This window comes from Aulostomus chinensis, chromosome 23 (genome assembly GCF_037954235.1).
Source record: "Aulostomus chinensis isolate RoL2024-O1b breed Wild chromosome 23, RoL_Achi_v1.0, whole genome shotgun sequence".
In the NCBI taxonomy this organism is placed as follows: domain Eukaryota; kingdom Metazoa; phylum Chordata; class Actinopteri; order Syngnathiformes; family Aulostomidae; genus Aulostomus; species Aulostomus chinensis.
This window is the reverse complement of record NC_141342.1, coordinates 19,013,177-19,036,265: the sequence shown is the minus strand read 5'-3', so window position 1 is coordinate 19,036,265 and position 23,089 is coordinate 19,013,177. Positions and strand designations below refer to the sequence as shown.

At 45.9% G+C, this 23,089-nt stretch overlaps 1 protein-coding gene and 1 non-coding gene across 4 annotated transcripts; both read left to right on the top strand.

Moving 5' to 3' along the window:
- The first annotated feature begins 105 nt into the window (after positions 1–105).
- trnag-ccc (transfer RNA glycine (anticodon CCC)) lies at positions 106–176 on the top strand. The gene has a single exon. It is a non-coding gene; the product is annotated as a tRNA-Gly (tRNA).
- A 145-nt stretch (positions 177–321) lies between these two features.
- Positions 322–7,148, top strand: fbxw10 (F-box and WD repeat domain containing 10). Of its 3 annotated transcripts, none has more exons than XM_086195103.1 (12): positions 323–879; positions 1,218–1,382; positions 1,641–1,771; positions 2,047–2,154; positions 2,246–2,355; positions 2,486–2,689; positions 3,474–3,595; positions 3,926–4,080; positions 4,186–4,328; positions 4,929–5,087; positions 6,218–6,444; positions 6,517–7,146. In XM_086195103.1, exons 1-12 carry the CDS (start codon positions 372–374, stop codon positions 6,990–6,992), a joined length of 2,508 nt encoding a protein of 835 aa, XP_086051229.1. In that variant the 5' UTR covers positions 323–371; the 3' UTR covers positions 6,993–7,146. The 3 variants fall into 3 exon arrangements, with proteins under 3 accessions (XP_086051231.1, XP_086051229.1, XP_086051230.1); XM_086195104.1 differs by having other exon boundaries at positions 324–867; XM_086195105.1 differs by lacking the exon at positions 4,929–5,087 and having other exon boundaries at positions 322–879; positions 6,517–7,148.
- Positions 7,149–23,089: the final 15,941 nt, after the last annotated feature.

Here is a 23,089-nt window from a genome sequence, read left to right as displayed (position 1 = left end):
ATTTGTCATTCAAGAGACGTTTATGACGTAATATCAAAACTTCGAGTCACCATTTATACATTATAACTATCTATATATATGTTTAAATCTCCACGTTGATTAACGGCGCCGCTGGTGTAGTGGTATCATGCAAGATTCCCATTCTTGCGACCCGGGTTCGATTCCCGGGCGGCGCACGCTCTTTTTCTCCCCCTACATCATTGAAATCATTTTTGTTTTACTGATGACCTTTACCTCAAGATAGGAGGAAGTTAGTGAGTAAGACAATTTCTGCGCGGAAATTAGATGAACTCTATATGTAAAGAAGTAGTCCGATAGTGTTGCCTGGCAACGGTGCAGCCAACAGAAAGCACCGCAAACGCTTTTAAACCATGGAGTCTTCCGTTCAGCCCGGTGGTGCTGCGGTGCCGCCCGAGGCCACCCGATGCGACAACATGTGCGGAATGTGTCCATCGTGCGTCTTTGCGCCCAAACCGCCGGCTTCCACAAGGTGCCAGTGGAAGGCGTCGGACACGTTCAAGAGGAGGTTCGTGGTGGGGCTGCTGTTGAGGTGCGACAGCGTCCAGGTGCTGGAGAGCGTCCAGAGCGCGCTGCGCGTCACGTCCTGGCATTTGTCCACTTACGCACGATCGAGAAGCCAAACGTCCGCTCAGCGTGACCTCAGCCCGGACAGAGCGATGCCCGGTCGACCCCTCGGCTTTGACACGGATGCGGTCCGGCTCTGGTTCACTACCAGCACCGACGCGGTTAAATCCCAGTACCTCTGCGGCCTGCTGTCCGGCTGTGAGCTGGAACTGTTGCGCCTGGTCGCCAATCTAACCAACGTGCTGCTGGTCAGGAAGAAACGAGGCTTCCTGCAAGGTGCTGGTAAGAGCGCAGGTAGATTCAATAAGGAATCAAATCAAAATAGGAACTGCAGGTAAGAAGGTAGGAACTTCTCCAGTAGCGGTGGACGTTACTCTCCTAAATGGAGGAGGAGAAATTAGAAAATATGAAAAATATATCAACAGACAGCCTTTTGCTTTGTTCCTGAAATGTGTCAATTTTCTTTTCTCCATTTCTCTGTGTAATCAACTTATTTCTGGTTATTTTTGTCCTCCATCTTGGTTTTATGTGTTCATGTTCGCTTGCTCCCATCCTCTTCTTCTTCTTCTTCTCCTGCTCCTTGTATATCTGATGTAATCGTCATGATTATTCAATATTCCGGTTGTGGTCAGTGAGACTCAGCGGCGGGGCGACTCATCAACGGGAGGACAGCGAGGAAGACTCCGACGACCCTGCCCTCATGGTGGTCCCCGGATCCTCCAGGTCGATGTCTGGAGTCGGCCGATACCGAGACTTCATTGGCTGCCTCCCTGTGGATTTGTCGAAGAGGATATTGGGTACATGAATACTGAGTAGTCATTAATGTATTGTGGAGTACTCAAAAACTACAAATCTGATTCTAACCACGCTGGATGGAGGGATGTGGTTTATGCCAGGGACTAAATCAGTCAATTTTGATGCAGATCATTTGCACTGCCACCAGGTGGCAACAGGAAGTGACATTTTTGTCAATCTTGGATGCCTGCTCATCACTGCTTGTAGCTTTAATGAGGCACCCACCTGCGGGTGTCACAGTAAAATGTTTCCTCTGTCAGGTTCACTGGATGAAAACACTCTGAGGCGCTGCCAGAAGGTTTCTCGGCGCTGGAAACAGCTGGTGGATGAAGTGATGCAGGAACTCAGCCTCCGGAAAGTTTTCCAGGAACAGTTCAAGGCCATGATGAAGGTGAGGTGAAGAAGCACGGGACGGAGATTACACAGATTATAATCCAGACCAACCTGGAAGTTTGCATAGCGGTGAGCTCCTTCTGCTTCAAACCAGGATTAATACATCAGATTATTGCAGAATAGGATGGGTTTTTTCAAGCATTTGACTAAAAAAATCTCTGATTCTGAGACGAGGGGGAAAGACGTTGTTGCTTGGATGACTTCCAGGTTTTAGGATTCTTGTTGAGTTTTGTTCGATAAAATAACAAACCAGGTTTTGCCCCCCCAAATCAGCAATACAAAGGTCTCCGTTTGGTCAGTCCCACCTATGCCAACATCGTTGACGTTCCTGTACCCGCCCAGGATCACGGGACAGAGGAAACACAACCTACCATCCAAACTGTAAGAGAAAATTAAAAAATATCACCTCACAACCCTCATGGGTTATTTTTTTACAGAAAACTCAACAACCTCTTTTGTGATGCATCCACAGCTCAATGGGCCTTTTGAAGCTGTTTATGCCAACATCAGAACCAGAACAGTCCCGATGGAGGAGCGGAATCTGTACTGTAACGCACACCTTACCGCCGTGCTGCTGGACAAGTGAGCGCGCTTGGGTTCTATTCTCATGGAAATGGAAGCTTAAACATACTCAGTGGACGTATCCAGGGTGTGTGTGTGTGTGTGTGTGTGTGTGTGTGTGTGTGTGTGTGTGTGTGTGTGTGTGTCACAGAGAGGACCCTCATCGGGTGGCGGACTACAGAGGTGGCCCACTCATGGCCACCGGCTCCAAGGACTGTTTGGTGCATCTGTTCTACCTAGGATGCGAGACAAAGCACGTGGCAGTGATGAAGGGCCATGTGGGCAGCATCCGCGCGGTGCTGCTCTGCCAGGAGCGAGACCTGCTGGTAACGGCCAGCTGTGACGCCAACATCAGGTCACACCAGCGGCCACGGGACACACGGGTGTATTCAGTTCTTCCTTCGGCATCTCTGAGTAAAACAAGTTAGAAATAAACAAAAGTCAACAACACAGCCCTCCAAATGCTGCAGTGACACGCTGTATATCGCAGGGTTACTCAACCACTGGTCTGGGACCCATGGGTGGTCTGGGAGTGCCCTGCAGTGGGCCATGAAGCGAAGTTGAATCTGATTCTCTGCATAGGAAATTATATTTATTAAAGGTAGAATATTAATCTAAAAATATGCTGGAAAGAATATGTTCAAACCATCCGTTAATAAATCCGCCTTCAAAAGCGGCAGTCAGTTTGAGATACTCAATTTAGCAAGCTAGCTGCTAAGATTAGGATGAATGAAAACATATATATTCATAAATAATAAAGAAAATAATAAAATGTACAGTTTTAGCTTTACATCCTTTAAAGAACCTGGTTGTTTTTACTGTTAAAAAAGAAAATCATAATTTGGGATTAATGGGTATAATGAATATCTTTTTAGTAGAAACGGTGGAGAACCGCTGACAAATCATTGTAACAAAACCATTTGTAACAAAATATTTGTAACAAAATAAATGTCTCCATGATTTCAAGTCCTAAAATAAATTTCTTTTTCTGTTTTTGTGATTAAAAAGAGAGAGGAGAGCAAAAGAAACCCCGCACAGTGTAAAAAGTTGTAGAAATTCTCCCTTTTTTGTTGTTGTTAATTCTGTCTCTACCGCTCCCTCTGGATCTGGTCGCTCCGCTTTGGTGACTTGAACCGCAGGTGTTGGAGCGTGAAGACCAGCCGCTGCGTGATGGTGCTGTACGGTCACTCCTCCACCGTCAACTGTCTGGACGTCCACGCTGACACGCTCGTCTCAGGCTCGAAAGACTGCAGAGTGAAAGGTGAGCGAGAATCCTATCATCTGGTTAACATGCAAGTTATTTGCTACTTTTATTTTTTTTTATATGTACTGTTTTCAACCAAAAATATAACCATGAATCTGTACGAGATTTGCTTAAAAAGCACAGAACTACAGATGAAAGACTGAACTTTCCTCTCCTACTGTATTAATCTATTAAAAGTGCACAAAATACCGTTTTTAAGTTGGTACATGTCATTTTTCTTGCTGTGAAAAAAAACAAACAAATCATGGCACCAGATTCTAGATTCTGATACTTTATTTCACAAAAATCTTGTGCTGTCAAAAGGCAATTTTTTTCCCCCTCTGTCAGTGTGGAATCTGCAAACTGGGGAGCCTTTTGAGGACTGCAACTTCAAGCACCACAGTTCTGTTCAGTGTGTGAAGCTGAAGGCGGCGACGGTCTGCAGCAGCTGCGATCGAGGCCTCATCAAGCTGTGGGACGCTGAGAAGGCGTGGCTGCTCAGGGTGAGAGCGGCTACTCGCACATGCGGAGTCAAGTAAACAGACTCAGTTCTGATACGCCTGCTGGTGCCAACGCATCCGTTATTGTTCCTCTCTGCTTTCCTGTAGGTGATCGACGCTCACCAGAGCTCAGTCAAATGTCTGTTCCTTGACGAATGGCACCTTTTAACTGGCGACTGTGATGGTCAGGTCATGGCCTGGAGCGTCAGCGGTGATGCTAAAGGCTGTCTGATGACTTTCATCCATCCAAGGTAAATCCCAGATCCCTGAGTGACGCTACTGCTGTAGGAGGCTGCAGACCTGAAGAGGCTCAAGCTGCTGGCCGTAGCTCCACCTGCTCACGTCCCCGTCTGTCCATCAGTCTCTCTCTCTTCATCTCTGTCCCTCTCTTTCCTTCTGTATAGCTGTCCTCCTCCATTGTCTGTCTATGTCTCTGTCCTGCTCTCCTGCTCTCTTTCCCCCCAACCGGTCAAAGCAGATGCCTGCCCCCACTGATCCTGGATCTGCTCCACCTTCCTGCCTGGTAAAGGAAGGTTCTGGTGGCTGCTGTAGCAGGATGTGCTTGCTGATGGAGAATTGTTGGGTGGAGGTTCATTGAAGGAGTGAGGTGCTGGACCTGCTCCACTTGTTAAGTGGCGTGAGATAACGTTTATTGTGATTTGGCGCCGTACAAATAAAACTGACTTGACTTGCTAACGGACGCCTTTGGCACTGCAGAGTTTTCCACTCTTTCACTTTTCTAATTTTACTCATTTAAATCCCCAGAAAATGTGATTGATCTCTTCACGACTTGACTAATTGTGCCCAAACACATCATTGAATTATAAAAACTAACTCTGACTTCCCCGCAGGGAGGTGAAATCTCTGACTCTCTCCTACCTACGAGTCATCACCGGCTGTGCGGACGGAAAGATTCGCATATTTAATTTCCTAACTGGAGACTGCCTGCGAGACATCAGAGCAGAGGCCCGAACGGGATGTTTGCTGTCAGTGCATTGCCATGACAACAAGTAGGTCTGATGCACTCTTGTCATGAAAAACAGACCCTCATAAATAGTGCGGTCTAATTTATGCAGCACTTTTCACATTTAGGGACTGTGACTTTGTGGAATCAAATCAAGCAAACACAACCTCGTATCATCAATGTCTCCTCGTAAATTTCCTTTGAACTCAAAATAGGTTGAAGCTGCAGGAATGATGGATTTTCGTAGACTAACCAGGAAGTTGCATGGGTTCCCTTGACTAAACGCTAATCGAGCGTTAGTTCTGTCAGGCCGTGGTAGTCAAGCGCTATTGGCCTTCCCGTCCATCAATCAAACTGATCAATCAGCCGATCTGCAGCTGCTCCACATCAGCTGATCAAATCCCTCGCTTCTGATTGGCCCCTCTCAACTTAAATGTCACCCGGCCTCAACTACCGCTCTGCTGCAAGCTTCTGGCTATGCTGCTATCTGCTGCTATCTGCTGCTATCTGCTGCTATCTGCTGCTATCTGCTGCTATCTGCTGCTGCTATTTGCTGCTGCTATTTGCTGTACAGTTGCTCCTGCTCGCAACTTGCTACCCTCCACCTCCCCAGCTCCACCTTGTCGTGTATACATGGCATAGATCGTTCCATGTCATGTTGCTGCTCTGTTCACGGGGGTATGTTTGCTCTTCCAGTCTTAAACTGGGAGAACCTTCCCTCGCGCTGCTGGTCCCGTTTCATGGTGCTCATGAAAAATTATCAGGGGACTCCTCTGAACAGAGCCATACTGCCAATTTGTACTATAATAAACAAATCAAGCTCATTATCATCTCTGTGTTTGTTGACGTGAATGGACCTGACAGAACTGGGATTTTTGTAGTAGCCCTTTGTAGTATTTTAGTATTGATAGTCTTTATGATATTAGATATCTTTCCATCAGGTTTAATTAGAATCTTGAAATATCCTGCTTTCAAACAAACAGCCAGTAGCCAAACATGCTGTTCAAAGCAAATTGACACCTGAAAGCATCACGCATGACTGGGTTTATTCCCCAAACATTCAGGAATGTGTACAGTTTCATTGTTGTCATAACAGATGAAGGAAAATCTCCCAAAATGCTTAATGTGTGAAATACTGTTGAAAGGTTTATGGTGTGGGATGGTTGTCTCCTGCAGGATGTTAGTGAACTCCTCGTCAAGAGTGAAGCTGCTGGAGTTCGCTAAGGTGGTCTGGGACTACGCAGGGTCCACAGCGGAGGACGGGAGGGATGAAGGGGTTCCCTCTCACACTGCTGATGTGAGAGACGTGGCTCAGGTGACTCCGCTGTCACAAAGGGTGCTTGGCTGCAGGAGTAAGAAGCCGGAGAGAGCAGCGCGGCGGCGCCGTGCTCGTCCAGCTCCAGGTGCGTTCGGTAGCTAAATGCTTTTAGGATGTGGAGAAACGAGCTGGTGTCCGTGAACACGTTTCCTTGTAGGTGAGGAGAGCTGTGAGTCGGCTAAGGTGGCGCTGAGTGAGAAGGCAACCTGCGACCGCATGGAGAAGAGGGGCCCTCACCATCCTTTGACCCGTGACGCCATCCTGCTCAAGGTCGACGCCATCCAGAGGGCACAGCGCGTGGATGAGGTCAGCATAAACATGGAGCGCAACGCCATGCTCCGAGATTCTTGGGGTCCTGTTCACTCCTCCCAGGATCCATCCTGCACCGATTTCCAGGACACAAATCCAAGACCAGTCCAAAAACAGAACCTGGAGCCAGCGCCGGATCCAGGTTCTTCTGCGCATCGGCGCAGGAGGGTCAAGACGTGCATCCTAGATTCAAGGAGAGCAGCTGCCAATCGAAATATGACACTCAAAGAAGGAGATGGCACCACTGCCCGGGGCACCACCAGGGGGCAGAGCCCCCGCTTAGACGCGAAGAACCCGCAGCCTAAAACAAACGAAAAACCATAGAATGCATGAGATCGTCACTTAATCCGGAACCATGGTCTCATCAGAGCCAGCAGGCTGGGCCAGACTCCATTCACCAGAGAAGAACCTGGACTTAAGGAATGGTAAATAAAGAGAAAGTTACCTGTGCATGAGAGCTGATGTTTTAAAAAAAACTTTTCCTGTGCCTTAAGTCTTCCACATATCACCACTAGAGGTCAGTACTGTATCATTTGGCAGGATCTGTGTGTGTGTGTGTGTGTGTGTGTGTGGGGGGGGGGGGGTGTTTGCAGCAAACATGAGGTTTTTACTTAAATTTGATTCTGATGTTAATCTCATGAATTTCAGATTTGTTTTTATTTGTATTTTGTTGAAAATATGTCGAGTTTACATTCAAACGCCTCCCTTTGTTTGGAGGAAGATGAAGATTTGTTCACACAGACATCAAGTTTATTGTTTTGATTTATTTAAACTTGTAAATAGAAAAAATTTAATTTTCCAAATTGTGCCCCCCACCCACCCAACACACACACACACACACACACACACACACACACACACACACACACACACACACACACACACACACACACACACACACACAGAGGTTTGCATAGCTATCCTTGTTAGGACATTCCATTGACTTCCATTCATGTGAATATCCTCACCCAAACCCTAATCTTAACCCTAACCAATTGATGCCTGACCTCAGTTTACACCTTCACTCTAACTTTGACCAGGTGTTCATAAATTAAGTTCGGCTGCAGGACTGGTCTTTGGTCCCCACGAGGACTAGGGGTCCGGATAAGGTTTGTGTTTGTATCAGAAAAGGTCTCCAAAAGATAACAAAAACCAAGTACACACACACACACACACACACACACACACACACACACACACACACACACACACACTGTAAAAACTGTGCCAGAAGAAAACAGCCAGGACAGGATCAGCTGGTGATGCTCAATGCAACAAAAACAGGTTTGAGACACCACACGACCGTACAATAATGTAACAATAATAAATAAGTGTGATTTAAATAGGAAAAGGCAACCAAAAAAAATCAGATTAACAATAAAACTGAAGGGAGCCAGGAGGGTGCAACCCTTTGCCAGGGCCACTTCAGCCAAAAGAGGAAGTCTTTTTTCGTCTAATCCTGCTAAGACGAGTAAACAAACACACTGAAAACATTCTTGACAAAACAAAGACGCGTGGACGTGAGACTGCAGTAAAACTGCATTCTACCACCGAACTGCAGTTTTTGTTTCCATGAAGCAGTTTCTCATCTAGTTTTGTCCAGCCATTCCTGGATGAATCATCCCGACAATCATTTCTCCATCAACCACGAACCAAAAGTTACTTCTTTTGTGTGTGTGTGTGTGTGTGTGTGTGTGTGTGAAGTCATCAGTGAGAGATGAGCTCGTCTCATCCAGAGGGACCTTTCACCCCGCCACCTGCCCTCTAGCCCCGCTGCCTCCGGGGCATCATTAGGGGCGGGGGTCTGGAAGATCAGGGAGACCCTGACAGCAGCAGTCCAACAGCTGGGCACTCCTGCATAACAAAGGTTTATGGGGACAAGTGATCGGGTGAGACGTCCCACTTTGGAGAAAAGTCTTTCAAGAACTGTTAATTTGGTCTGCAGAACACCGGGGACGATGCTGCCTCCTGCGTCTCCTCCTGCGGCTGCGTGACATCTCAAGACAGTGCAACCCTGTCCTGCCACTCCAAGCTCAGCTCAGCTCAGCTCAGCTCAGCTCAGCTCAGCCCCCCCCATTGTTTCATCAGGTAGAGGCTCCCTTGTCAAGCACCAGCAGCACTGCAGGAGGGATAATGAGCATGAAATCAAAGCAAAGGGAGAAAAGAGAAAGTCTTCATGGAGGAATGCTCTCAGACCTTCTGCTCCCTGGAGCAGGCCCAAGGGTGGGCTGGGGAAAGGAGGGTGCGGGTTTATTTATGCATGAGGCAAAGCTTGAAAGAAATGACAGTTAACCCCCTCACGGCGGCAGGTCCGGAGGGCTGGAGGTTGGGTTACGAAAGACGTTTCAGAGCCCGACCTTTGCTCTGTTTGAATCTCCGCCTCCAAAGGCGCACATTTGCATCACAGTTCGTTTGTCAAATTAATTTTTCAATTATTTCGTCACGCTGCATCATTAGCAGGGTCAGCTTCGACGAGGATCCTCGCTCCAGACCCACGCCGTCCTGGCCGCTCGTGGCGCAGGATGAGATTATTTATATATTTGCATGCTGCTCAGACGGGTGATTTGCCCTGGAGCTGTCCAGATATCACACCGCTACCAGGTCGGCCGAGATGGGCTTCATTCCCGATGAATATGCAAATCCGATCATTCTCATGGGAAATGACTCACTAAAAACAATGACTCCATCTCTCCGTTGTGGAGCACATCCTCGGTCATTTACTTGGAAACCACTGGAGAACCAAAGGCTTAAACAAGAACCATTACGGAGAACTTCAAGGCCCTGCAGAGCAGTGACATCAACGCATGGGAGCGACGACAAGCGCCTTGATCTTAGGACGGCTTCAAACGCCAGGCCACACGGCCAGCGCTCCTTCCAACCGTCCCCCTGTAAGGATCCAGCCGAGCCAGGCTGGAAACCAGATCCATATGCATTTGTGACCTCATTTACAGATGGAGATCATAAGTGAAAGGGGATACCGGCGCAGAGACGGCCCGGTGTTTAGCAGGAACACCATTGCTGAGATACGGGACTGATTAACCTCCACAAATGGCCAAGCCAAATAGATAAGGGGGGGGGGGGGATCTGATTGCTCATTGATTGGGTCTCAGCGGTGCCTCTGTAGCGGGCCGGCCCTTGTTCTCTGGAGGAGCTCGCTGCGTTCAAGGGCCCTTGATTGAGCCAAAAGGAGTGGAGTGAAACCACTGTGACCACACATTGGGACGATGATCAAAGGGCTACTGCTGGCTTCTGCTGCTTTAGACTTTACACCCCACCCCCACCCAACCACCCCACTCCAAAAAAGAAAAAAGAAAAAGAAGCAAGATTGGGATGTACTGGGATAGCTCAATGCTAGCACGTGTCAAACAAGACTGATGGGGTCTGTAGAGGTGACACCTGATTCAGAAGAAGTTGGGGTAAACGATGATTCATCAACCTGTGTAACTCCAGAGGAACTGACATTTCTTCCACTCTTGATTTGTTTGTTTCATTAGGGTTTTTTTTTAATTTATGAACTGACTGGTTGTGCGCTGAGACCATCTGTTTGTCAATGTGGCATCTGGAAAGTATTCTGATAATTGCAAAGAGATTATTTTCTATCTGCAAGACCTATTCTATACAAAAGACCTACACAAAAAGCAAAATTAAACACACCGATGCTTTAACGCTTGAGGCTGTGGGTTATAAAACCCTGGAAAGTTGGATGTCAGCGGCTTTATTCACAGGGAGAGGTGCAGTTTTAGCTCTTGTCCACTAGGGGACCCACTATCACTGCTTATTGAGCTGTGCAGGCCTGAATAATCGATGCTTTTACATGTCAAATCTCCTAGTTCTTTTAAAAAAAAATTTTAAATTTTAGGCTATGTTTTTAATCAAGGTGTCCTCAAATTACTTCAATGATTTTCAAAATAAGAGTAAAGTAATTACATTCAGCACTCTGTCTTTGTGTTGTATGAGGCCCCCCCAAAAAAAAGAAGGGCAAATTTGAATTGAAATCTCCAGCACTTAAAGATTTACAAGCTCGGGATTCTGTTTCACGGCATGTGAAACTGTTCCAGTGTGTCATGATTAAACAGGGAGGGGTAAAGATTGACCCGTGGACTCAGCCCCCCCCCCCCCCCATACACCCCCACCCCGAGTCTTCACACAGCAACTCCAGACACATGTAGGCAACAGTGTTAAGTGTCATAATTCCACTATTTTCTCACACATGAATACGGAGACGTAGAAGTCAAAGGTCAACTGCATAAAACTTCCCTATTTAGAGGTCAGTAGACACATATCGTCTATGAAGGGGGGGCGGTGGCGTGGGGGGGGTTCTTTGGAACAAGAGGGCAATTCATGGAGGAAAGGTTACAGCATCTGAGTTTACTACTGCGACTTAATGAACAGAAAATTAATTGTAATACAGCTTTCTGGAGGTCTTCGTGCACCACAGACGGAAAAAAAGGGGGGGGGGAGGCTTACAAAAAAATGGCATTAATTGGGAAAAAGTGCCACCGCCATTTTTCTATCAGCGATTAGGTGTCACGTGCAGTGACAACTGATTGGCCTTCAAACTCTCTTCAGAATAAACACAAGTGTTTCTATTTCAAGCTCTGAGTTTGAGCAACACTGACAAAGTGTGAGAGAGAGTTTGTGAGTGTGTGTGTGTGTGTGTGTGTGTGTGGGGGGGGGGGCGCTAATGGATGTCGTTATCAGCGCTTCCCTCCTCACTTAATCACAGTCTCACAAACAATTAGCTGCATGTTCTTGTCAAGTACAGATGTTTGCCGTCCCCTGAATCCCGATTTACGCCGGACTCTCGCTGTTTGGAGAAGTGGTAGCAGATAAGCAGCGACGCTCGGCGCTCGCGGCGGGGAGAAAGAACTGGATTTCAATTCTCAAAAGCCGCAAGTTGTTTAGCTGCATAAAGAAAAGCTGGTGTTGGGAGGACTGCTGCTGCTGCGTCAGTCCCGGCAGACGAGGCCCGTCCTGCGACAACGCAAGCAGTGAAACTAAGAAAAATGATGTCACACTTTTTAGAGCAGAGCGGCCGTAACGCATTCATGTCATGCCTTCTGAGGAAAATTTGCAGACAGGAACCACGACCGCTGATCCGCAATTTAACGTGAAATAAAAGCCTGGTTGTTTGCGTGTTTTCAGCAATCTCAGTGTGAAGGCTGATTTTTTAACACCCTCTGCCCACTGCTTTTCCACTTCATACCTGCTAGCCTCAGCTAATATTCGCTAGCTCTTGCCTTTACCCTGCTCACTTAGCAAAGTGCCCGTTTCACTACAGTCGGATTGCCCGCCTGACTCATGGAGGTACAAAACAACAACAACAACAAAAAACTGTAAAATGATCATGCAGCTGTCAGCGAGGACATTGCCAAGCTTATATTTTGAGTGTGTGTGTGTGTGTAATTTCCTAGCAGGTAGCAAGCAAGCTAATTGCAACTAGTTAACGGATTTGTCATTTTCAAAATTGTGCCGCAGGCTTGTGCCACAGGGTGGCTGGTTGTTATGGTGAGGATTTGATTACCAAGGCAGAGAACAGTATCTGCTGACAGAACCAGCAAAGCAAGGCCAGAAAAACTTCTTCACTCACTGCATTTTGCCGTAGTATTTGCCTGGATTTTGTACTTATTGCCTATTTGACACTTTCCTGTGAAACAGAACACTTATCACAACTCAAAGCAGATGTCAGTTTTCCAGTCCTAACGCGCTTCTGACCAGTGTAATTACTGGGTTTTGTCTTTGTCGGGCAGCGCTAGCCGCAGCAAGTTATCAAGTCACAGATTGAGATTTTTAAGTCACAATTTTACTTGAAACTTAAGAAAGGTATTCGGAATGTTAATATTCAGCTATGACAACCCTGCAGATAAACTGACAGCTTTCTTTTCCTAACAGTCACAACAAATACCGCTTCCCAGACACGATAATTCGACTGCTGTTTGTACAGTTAAACCTCTCCGGGATTCTCCTCGCTTGACCCCAACCCAGGCAGAGACCTTTTTTTGAAGCCGAGAGGAACCAACGGGTGTCCCAGCTTAGATATTTCACAGCTCAGCAGGTTCCCAAGCCTGTTGATACAAGTGCTGGGAAATAACACGCGCTCTGGTTGATTTACTCTATTGATGATTTTCACTTAGTTGTCACGTGTAGAAATTTTTGTTGTTGTTGTTTTTTTAGGAGACCCGCAGAGAAAACTGACCCATATTATGGGCAGATGTTTTGGGTCATGGAAGAAAGTGTCTTATGTGTTTTTCCCGGGGAGGGGCGGGGGGGTGTCACGTGGAGAGGCCAGTACAAGTCACGGCCACCAGAGGGCGGAAGCCTTAGGGCAGACAAGCAGCAGGATGTGTGTATGCCTGTTTCAGTGGCCTTGACCTTTGGTCACCAAAACACTCTCAGTTCATCGACGAGTCCGACTTGATGTTTGTACTAAATGCGAGGGAAAACCCATCGAGGCATTCCTGAGAAACGACATTCATGTGAGTTGATGGTGACCTTTGACCTATGAACACCCAAATCTTTTGAGTTCATCCTTTAGTCCAAGTGGATGTCGATGCCCGATCTGAAGAAAAGTCATTCAAGGGGGTCCCGAGATATGTCAGAGACCGGAACATGTATCGCTGATGTGACCTTTGACCCCCAAAATCATTTCAGTTCGTCCTCAAATCCCAGTAAATATGAAACATGAATATAGTCTCTTCAAGTGCCGCTTTTACTTTAAGGCCTTTGATGATGGGATGACTTCATTTGCTGCCCTACTGCTCGCGTTCACTGCGGCTAAGCTAACTAGCAGCCAGTCCTCTGGTGGGTGTCTGGAGCTCTGTAACGCCCCGAAGAGGAGAGATGGTTATGAGCTTGTTTGAAACTAAAAATGACCAATAAGTGTATTTCCAACAAAAAAAGTTGGCACGTTCCTTGAGTATGTGACAAGTTAGGAGTGAGTACGCTAATTGCCTGCTGGCTCTAGCTTTAGTGTACAGACAGGAGGATATTACAAACATATTACTCCCCACAAGAGAGAGAGAGAGAGAGAGAGAGAGAAATGAGAATTCTCTCAAAGTTGCCTTTAAATAGTATTTTTCATCAACTGCCTGTCACTTTAAAAATTCAGGGGCCTGATATGACATTAAATACAAACACCTGTCCACTAAGAAATCCATCACTCCGAGGGAAAACACTGACATCCGGCCTCATGAATGCACACTGCTGAGCCTATTTCGGATGAAACGCCTCATCCTGCTAAACGCTCCGCTGGCACAACAAATCAGTGGCTTGTTCCAAACCTGGGAACTTTGAAATGACCCTTTTTTTTTTTTCTTTTTTTTTTTGTCACAAGTGAGTGAGCGGTGTGATAGGTCTCTCTCCTCGCTTGTCATTCCAGGGATCCTGCAGCCTCTCACCCTGCCCTCCCCCAGGCTACAGCTGTTAAAACAGCCCATATTATTCCCATAATTGTTTCAGTGTGTAGGCTGTTATTTTAATGTGCCAGGCTGGATGAGTCAGGAATCAAAAACTGTTGTGGTGAAAGTATTTTCTGACTACTGACATTCTTCAATGCACTCTGACATTTCTTTCTTGAGTAGGTGTCTTATTATCAGGTGATTACCATTTAATTTGGGTCTATAAAACAAATACAAGCTGACAGAGGAAAGGTAGCGAGCTGTATTGTAATCGACCCGCAGACATTCCGTTCAGGCTTGCTGGATGATACGGCTCCTCCGCACATTTCTGTTTCTTCAAGTTCCTCCAAGACACACTGTGACACATCTGTCTGGCCCCAGAACGACAAGTCTGATATGCCTTTCATAAAGTGTGAAATGGATATAGATGAGGGGGGGGAGAGAAAAAGGAATTAACGGGCAACATTCCCAAGAAATGATCTTTGGAAACAAAAATGTGTCCATTAAGTTTTTTGGATTCAGTAACAGTTTGTGCCGTAACTCACTTTTCTAATATATTCCATGAAATATTCCCTCATTCTTATACGTCTGTAGGCATGTAATTTACTGACCAAGCCTTAAATATTTCTGTTAAATCTTTTTGTCTCGTTCGCTCACATTCTTAGCAATTCAGATTTCTTCAGATGTGGAGAGCTCTCATGGCAGAAATGGAACCTGATTCTTCTTTCAATATGCTATTGTTAGTGATCACTTTACCCGAAACAAATAACTGCTGTTTCGTTAGCGTACGATGAATCCTTCACGTCATTTTTGTCAAGTTTGAATTTTTAACACCATGCAGGGGAAACTGTGGGTGCCGTGTGCTTATTTTTACATGCTCTCATCACGGAATCACAAATTAATTTATCGCATTATCTTAAATATAAAAAGCCGCTTTAAGAGAAAACAAGCTAAGGGACACAAACCAGCATCTAAAAAAACCACGGCCGCTCTCGGCTTCCATACACTAGTTTGTCTCAGCTTGTTTTCTTATTTCTATTGTCATACTTAATTAAATTTTTTACAAGTAGTAATTTATTTAGCAGCACCCTCTCTAAACAAGCCGCCACAACCGACTTTGTTTTCCACTGTGGTTTTACTATTTTCCTTCAGCTATGTTTGTTGCTGAATTCCTGCATGCAACAACTCCAAGGTCACATCGTTTACACCAGGGACCAGCTGATCAGGCTGAAGTTGGCCAGCCGTCATGGCGACCCAAACAACAATAATCCCCATCTGAAATTATGTGGAGGACAAACAGAGGAGGTGGAGGAAGGTTACGGTGATGAAGCTAAGAGACCTGGGTCCTGATGACAGAGACTGAGTATTTTGTGGGCGATGTGATATGAACGGAGCGAGAAATCAGATGGACTGCAGCTACAGGAGGATACACAAAACCTTGATACTGACATCTACAGATTTCAGATAGTTCGAGTTGATGGGGTTAAAGTGGCAGGGCTGATCATTAGCTGCGGGGCTGACCGTTAGCCGTGGGGCTGACCATTAGACTGTAGTTAGCCGCGGGGCTGGCCGTTAGCCGTGAGGCTGACCATTAGACTGTATGTAGTTAGCCGCGGGGCTGACCGTTAGCCGTGGGGACTGACCGTTGGCCGGTCAGCCCGGCGGCTAACGGTGAGCCGCAGATTCTGCACTTCAGTCATGGTCTCAGACAACGTTAATCATGTGAAACTAGAATAATATTTCCTCTTCCCTGTGATTGAGCAATTTTGGGTTACCATATTTTCCCCATTCATGGATCATGCAAGACTTTGTGATTCTTGGTAAGTGGTTGCCGGTGAGAGTTAATCATTTTGAGTTGTTAGAAGTTTAAGAACGCCATCATGTGATCATACGCATCCTGCAGGCTACTGTAGGTCCTTAAGGAGTAGCTCAAGAAGCTACGGCCCATTTATCCCCAGTCCACAGCTGCTCATGATCCACACTAAATGAATGACCGTTTGCCACTATAAAATCACAAAGATTACTTTTAAAAAAACATGAAAAAACCCCGATGTGAATACTAAACGCTGAGAGTTCGACTTGGTTGCAGGTTTTTGACTGTTGCCTTGTGTTCTCACCCTTGTGATCTTGACTTAATTGCAGATATTCGACAAGAGGGTAGCTTCATATTCAGTCCTGATGTAGCTGACATTAGGGCTTTTTTTTCCAGACCCAGCAGGCACAATTTCAATATTTTCATCGAATATGTACAGATTTCTTCATGTAAATCAAAACGTTCAGATGAATTAGCTTCAGCGGTACCACTAGCCATGTCTCCATTTGCAGTTTTACTAACTGTGCAAGTAAACCCCACATGTCTGGATGAGAAACTGATCAAAACCTTCACTTTCGTGTCAGCATTAATAGGTTAAGAAGTGATTCTTTCAGTTTTGCCAAAATAAGCAGGTTCATCGTGCCTGGCAGTCTGCAGCCTCATCTCTAGATGGCACTAAATCTTACACACGGGTCCTTTTAATGTGTCAAGGTCACTAATGACTAATCAGTGTCTTTACCAGGAAAGCCTCAGCCCATTTCTTACAAATCTGCCTGCCAGTAATTCCTCTCTCTTCTTTCTCTGGAGCAACATGACTCCGTGGTTTTTGGCTGCTTTCTCACTCAGTTGGTGTTTTATGTAACCTTCCCCCCGTGGACTTTTAATAATTACAACCCCTTTTTTCTTTCTGTTAACAGCTGTGAGAAAATTAATTTCAAGCCAATGTAGGCAAAGGGGGGGGGGGGGGGGATAAAAAGGGAAGTGCAGATCCGCAAACGGCCACTCTTAAGCAGAACGAGTCCAGAAATTTACAGTTCTCATCGGGAAAACTCTATAAGGTGAGATAAAGAATGTAACTGATCCGCGCGCAGCTGCAGCCTTTAACGCTTGTGAGCGCTTAACAAAGGTGCTCTGCCGAGCTGTTTTTCTTCAACAATAAAAGCATGAAGTAAGACTGACATAGCCGGAGTTGTCTTTCCCTCATGATATCTCATAATTTCCCAGGCTGGAACGAGTGTGCGCTGTCATCTTGTTACTTTCAGGACTTTTATGAACGCAAAATTCAATGTTGACACGCGCGCCTACGCACACTGAACATGCTGAAGGCTGCAGAGAGGTAGAGATAGAGAGAACAGACATGGAGGATATCACTTGTAATCTTTTGGCTAATGAAATAAAAGTCTTTTTTTGTTTTTTTACAAAGCTCGTTCCAAACACCAAGCCGCTGCATACGTACGCAGAGGAAAGCTGATACGACGAGATATGTTGGAAATGTCAGAGCGAGCTTTTCATTCGGCAAGTGTCTACGTTTGTGTACTGAGTGCACTGACTTGGCCACATCAAAAAAACATCTTTGCTGCAAATTTGAAGTTGAGGCTTACGGCTTCAAGAAGGCAGCTCATGTGTTTTGAATCAACCACTCACAGCCTTCTGCCAAAGACGGACTGGGAACCAAAAAATAAAAGGTTCTGTATCTGCAGCGAATATTGGCATTTGAGTTACGCCGGGAGCTTTAATGACACGCTTGCAGTCATGAACACAACCCTGACACACACACACACACACACACACACACACACACACACACAGGTGCCATGTCCTACTGCAGTATCATTTAATACATTTCAGTCTTATTAAATCATAAAACTCGTCACAGTTCTCCCTCTCAGCAGGAAAAATCATGCCAACACGTTTTTAAAATATGTTTTGCGTTAACGGCAGCATTGAACTGGAACTCCTGACCTATGTTTTTGTTTTTTTTGCTTATTCCCCAACTCCACAATACGCTACTATTGCTGGAGTTACTTTTTACAAATTATTTTATGGGCGAAATACCGTAGTAGCTTTTGCTTTTATCTGATTGGTTTTACTTGAATATTTATTCGGTGTGTTTTTTTCAAAAGGATTGCAGTGACAGTAACTTGTTAGTTGTACAATTTATCTTAAAAAATGTACGAGCCCTGTGGCACTTTAGGCTCATCGTTAAACCTATGTAGCTTTACATGGGGCTCCACTTCTTGCTACCTTTACGAACATGTTGAGCTATCGTTCTTTCGTAAGGATGGAGTCTTGCCCTTCCCTGCCCCTTCAAGACTTCCCTCATCTCCACACACACACACACACACATCATTAGTGGCATGCTAACGTCGTGTGTGTGTGTGTGTGTGTGAGATCAGCGTTTTTCTAAAATAGAGCGGCATCCTCTCAACACCGTGACAGCAGTTTGCAGAAACTTTTCTACAAAAAGAAAATGGAAAAACTTGCAATGACAGGAAAATAGTTTTTGACGTTTTCAATAATAAATAAGTTGTAACTCTGAAAACAAAAATGGAAACAGTGGACAACTTAATGATAACTTGTTTATCAAAAGGGGGGGGGGGGGGGGGACGTCTGAGAACAATGTGGAGTCATGTCATCCGCCACGCCGAACACAATATGAAACACATCCAGTGCTGTTAATGTGACAAGATGGTAAACCAGCGATGTGACGCAGCCGGTCTGTTTTTAATCTCGAGTGAACGGCTGACGTGATGATTGGAGGGGAGGGAAGCCAGACGCTCGCAGTGCTGCAGGAAATCTTTACTTCTACAAATCAACGTCAGTAGAAGACCCTTGAGTTTTCTGTCCACCTGAGAGTCTCTTCATAAGCAGTTCTGCATATTCAGGGAGCAGCACTGTGATACTTAGGGGGACGGGGATAAGTCCGAGACACAATTGTGCAACAGCCGCGCAGCCCAATCAGCGTCCTGATAGCCTGCACCTGTCAGGTTGATTGGGTTTCTCCTGATTTGGGCACATTTGTGAACAAAATTTATGAGCGCAAATAAGAAGTCTCAGATCTTTTATGAGAAAGGATTTTTTTTTAATTTTTTTTTTTTTTTTAAAAAGGTACAACAACAAAAAGTTTTGTGTTCATATTTTGGTTGTGTATAAATTAACCAAATGAAGTGTGTGAGAATGTTGAAAAACACAAAATATTTTATGAGACTTGTCAGAAAACATCTCACAGAGCACAAAAAAAAAAATCAAGAAAATGTTTTGTTTTTGTTTTTTTTGGTGTCAATATTTCCTGCAAAAAGACATTTCAGAACCTTTAAGAAAACACAAGGACATGTTAGTAAACACAAGACTTCGCAAGACGTTTCAGAGGAAAAATTACATGTGAAAACAATGTTTCAGCAAAGGCAAGTTTGACGTGGAAACAAGCAACATTCCACAAAACACGAGACTCAGGGAAACGTGGTAGGATACATTTCAGAAAACATTAAAAAATATCATCTCCAAAAACACAACATGTTAGGACATTTCACGATGCGTTTCAGGGAAAAAAAAAGAAAAAAAAGAAAAGTAAACCACATTTCAGAAAACAGCATTTTTGAAAATATGACAATTCTAGGAAACGCATAGCGTTCTACTTATGACGTGTTGCATCTTCTGAGAGGTCATGTGTTCTGACAAAGAATGAAACACACATTTCCATAAATGATTTAGTTTTCCTCAATAGCCTGTGAGTAGTACCACTTCTCACACACACACACACACACACACACACACACACACACACACACACACACACACTTATATCTTTGTAAGGACTTTCATTGACGTAATACATTCCCTAGCCCCCCAATCATAAACCTAACCATCTCAGCTGACTGCCTGACCCTGACCTTGGACCCTAAACCTAACCAGAACCTGATGCTAACCTTGAATCTTAACGTAATCAGAACCTGATTCTAACCTCGACCCTAAAACCAAGTCTTGACCTTCAAACGGCCCTTTGAAGAAGTGAGGACCGGCTAAAATGTCCTTGCTTTCCAAAAATGTCCTCACTCTGTTGGTTAAATACGTATTTTAGTCCTCCATAGGTAGCAAATACAAGCACACACACACACACACACACACACACACACACACACACACACACACACACATGTCTCAGCATCAGTGATGGCCCTCCTCCCTCCTTCTTCCTGATCTGAAATGAAACCCAACCTCAAAGGGCAACAGTGGGACTTGGTGGAGACAAATGTTTTGAAAAAGGGGTGAGTCACACTCAGATCCATCGGAACTGCTCTCCATGTCTAATTAAAATAAACCGGTGACCCGCAATCACTGGTTCCAGTTGGCATAGCCCGTATAAACAGCACGCTGCCTTAAAAAAGGAAGCCGTGATTCTTCGGACTAAAACAGTGGCGTGTGTCCCGGGCGGTTAGGGGTAAGTGCTGGGCTGGACGACGGTACAAAGGCCACATCTGGGATCACTGTGTTGTGAAAAACACTCAAGATGTTGAGATATGCATGTAAAGAGACGGCCGGAATATTTCATGTGAATATTCCATATTTGACCGGCTCCCAGTCAGTTAAGTGTTTACCTCTGGAAACGTCTTTGCTCAAGTGGCATGAAGACGTGACAGTGGATTCTGGCATCATGGCTGATCCGTCCCAAATGGGCCAGCCATCAGCGTGACAGTAGGTGAAAACAAATCCCCTTAAATCTCGTTTGAGGTTAAGTTTTCCCACATGGAGAGACAGACGTTCCAGGAACCACTGGCATGGCTAGAACGTCAAACCTGAGATTCTGGTCGTGATACAGGCAACGGACTGACTTCTATCTTCCTCCTTCTACTGTTTGAGTATGAACCTAATCGTCTATGGCCTGGCTTTTATCAAAACATGGATGCTACATTTGCTTTGTACATGCCAGCAAATATTCATACAAGCAAGGAACGTGCGTGCAGAGGTACTCCAGGACGCGCCCGGTCGCGCTGTTAGCTCGGGCTCAATCTTTTGCTCTCAATTTGCTGTTTTTGGTTGAAGATTTATTGACGCGTTCGCTCACACCCTCTTCATTCTCGCAACAATAACACGCCAGTGCCGGGAGGTTCCTGTTCTCCAGTCCCGCCAACGTCGAGGGTGCAAGGCGAGGTCTGGAATTCTTCTCCTGATGTGATGTTTGTGGTTTTCGAGGAAGAGTGCCACATCCACGCCGTGTTCCATCATCAACACGCCGCTCTTTCCTGAGGGCCCGACGACAGGATGAATTATTAGTTTTAGAGAGGGCTGACTATCAGTTTGGTGTGGCCACACACGCCGTTCACCTCCAAACGGCTCCACCAGGAGAACCTCTGTGGGAACCAACAGATGTTCAAATCAGAGGTTTTAAGTATTTATGTTCAGTATTTTAATTTATTTTACCATCGCTCATTCACACACGTGGGCACGTCATGTCACACTTGGCAATAAACATGAACCGAGTGGGTAGAAATCACTTATCATGAGCATTCTGACATGTAAACCTGGTCAGACGTACTGTGGGTTAGCGTGTTGTGCTGTTGCCGCATACGGCACATAAACATGCCTGGATGATGAAGAGCGTGGTCACACGGCCGCGGCAACAAGAGGCCGTGGAACAACGTGAAGACGACGGAGCGTTTTTGGAAATTAACTTTCTACCAAGAGTTCAATTGGAAGGTCACAGTCGGAAGAGGAGAAATCAATTATGTAAGAGTGGAGATAACCGAGCTCACTGGGAAGTGCGAGGGTCCAGAGCTAATTAATGATGTGCTATCAAATCAGCGCAAAGGCTTGACCCCATGTTGTACCCGGTATCAGAAGTATTTCTGTTACCGGCACTGGAATTAAAACAAATGTTCTCTGAAGCAACGACGGGCCAGATGTGGTAGTGGGACATCTCCCACCTCCGTCCTTTTAATAATTACAAGCCAGTGCAACACCATGAAGCAGCTGAAATTGGTTTTCTAAGGAGGGCGGCCGGTGTCTCCCTTCGGGGTGAGGTGAGAAGTTGAGTCATCCGTGAGGGGCTCAGAGTAGAGCAGCTGCTACTTTGCATCAAGAGGAGTCAGTTGAGGTGGGTTGTGTATGTGGAAGCCCGGAGGAGGTAGAGATCCAGGTGGGAGGGGGGGGGGGGGCATCTCCATGCAGGCCTGGGGACCCTTCGAGATCCCCCAGGCAGACCTGGCCGATGTCGCCGCTGCTGTTGGATGGAGCTGCTACCCCCGAAACCCGCAGCAAGACAACTGGATTTGAACATTAGTCTCGGTTCCTGAGCCAGCAGTGTCTTATTCTGTTGAGAGAGGCTACAAGCCCAACAACTCCAGCCATCGAAACCGTTGCCTGGGACACGATCTTCTCCTGCTGACGGATTACTAGTCATCCTACATGTTAGTCAGCGAGATCACCTGTTTATTAAAGACGATCACATGGATTTGCAAGTCTAATATGACACTTATGCAGTCTAAGCTTTTCAAGTTCCCGCTCTCACCCCCACTCTGCCCCCCCCCCCCCCCCCCCCCCCAGAGATAAGCGACACAGAAACGGAGCAACAATCACTCTCCCAGGACTCTGGAACGTCCCCTAAGGGTGAAGCAAACAGCAAAGGAGACCATAAAATCGACTGTGTAAAAGCAAATTATATCTGCAGACTCACAAAGCCAGAAGTGGCCACATGATAAAGCACCAAAAGAAAAATGCAGATAGGCGCCATGGCAACGTGGATCTCTGAGCAGCACAAACAAACAGAAGAGGATGGAAGAGAGTAGACGGATACCTCCCTCCTAGCTGACCACGAGGTCACCGATGTTCGGGCCTTCGCGGTTTTCTCTCTCTGCTCCCGAGGATGTGAACGAACGAGATGATACTTTGTGATTTACCCTTGCTGTGAATCCTCCCTTCGACTCATTTACCCGCCGACCTTTAGCCTCAACCGAAGGGTCGGCACACGCCAGCTGCAACGATCGACAGGTTGTCCTTCGCCTCAAATACGACCCACTGAAGCGTTCCCTAACTCGGCGCCCCCCACTGGTGGATCTCTTGAATGCACCGTTAGCTGCGAGATGTCACGTTAACTCAAAACTCCGTCTTGTTCACTTGACAGTTTGCGTCACATTTTAAAACTAATAAGCTCCATAAACACGCCTGAGTAAATCCTCCCGAGTGGATTATCTCATTACGTTGATTTCAGTTGGATT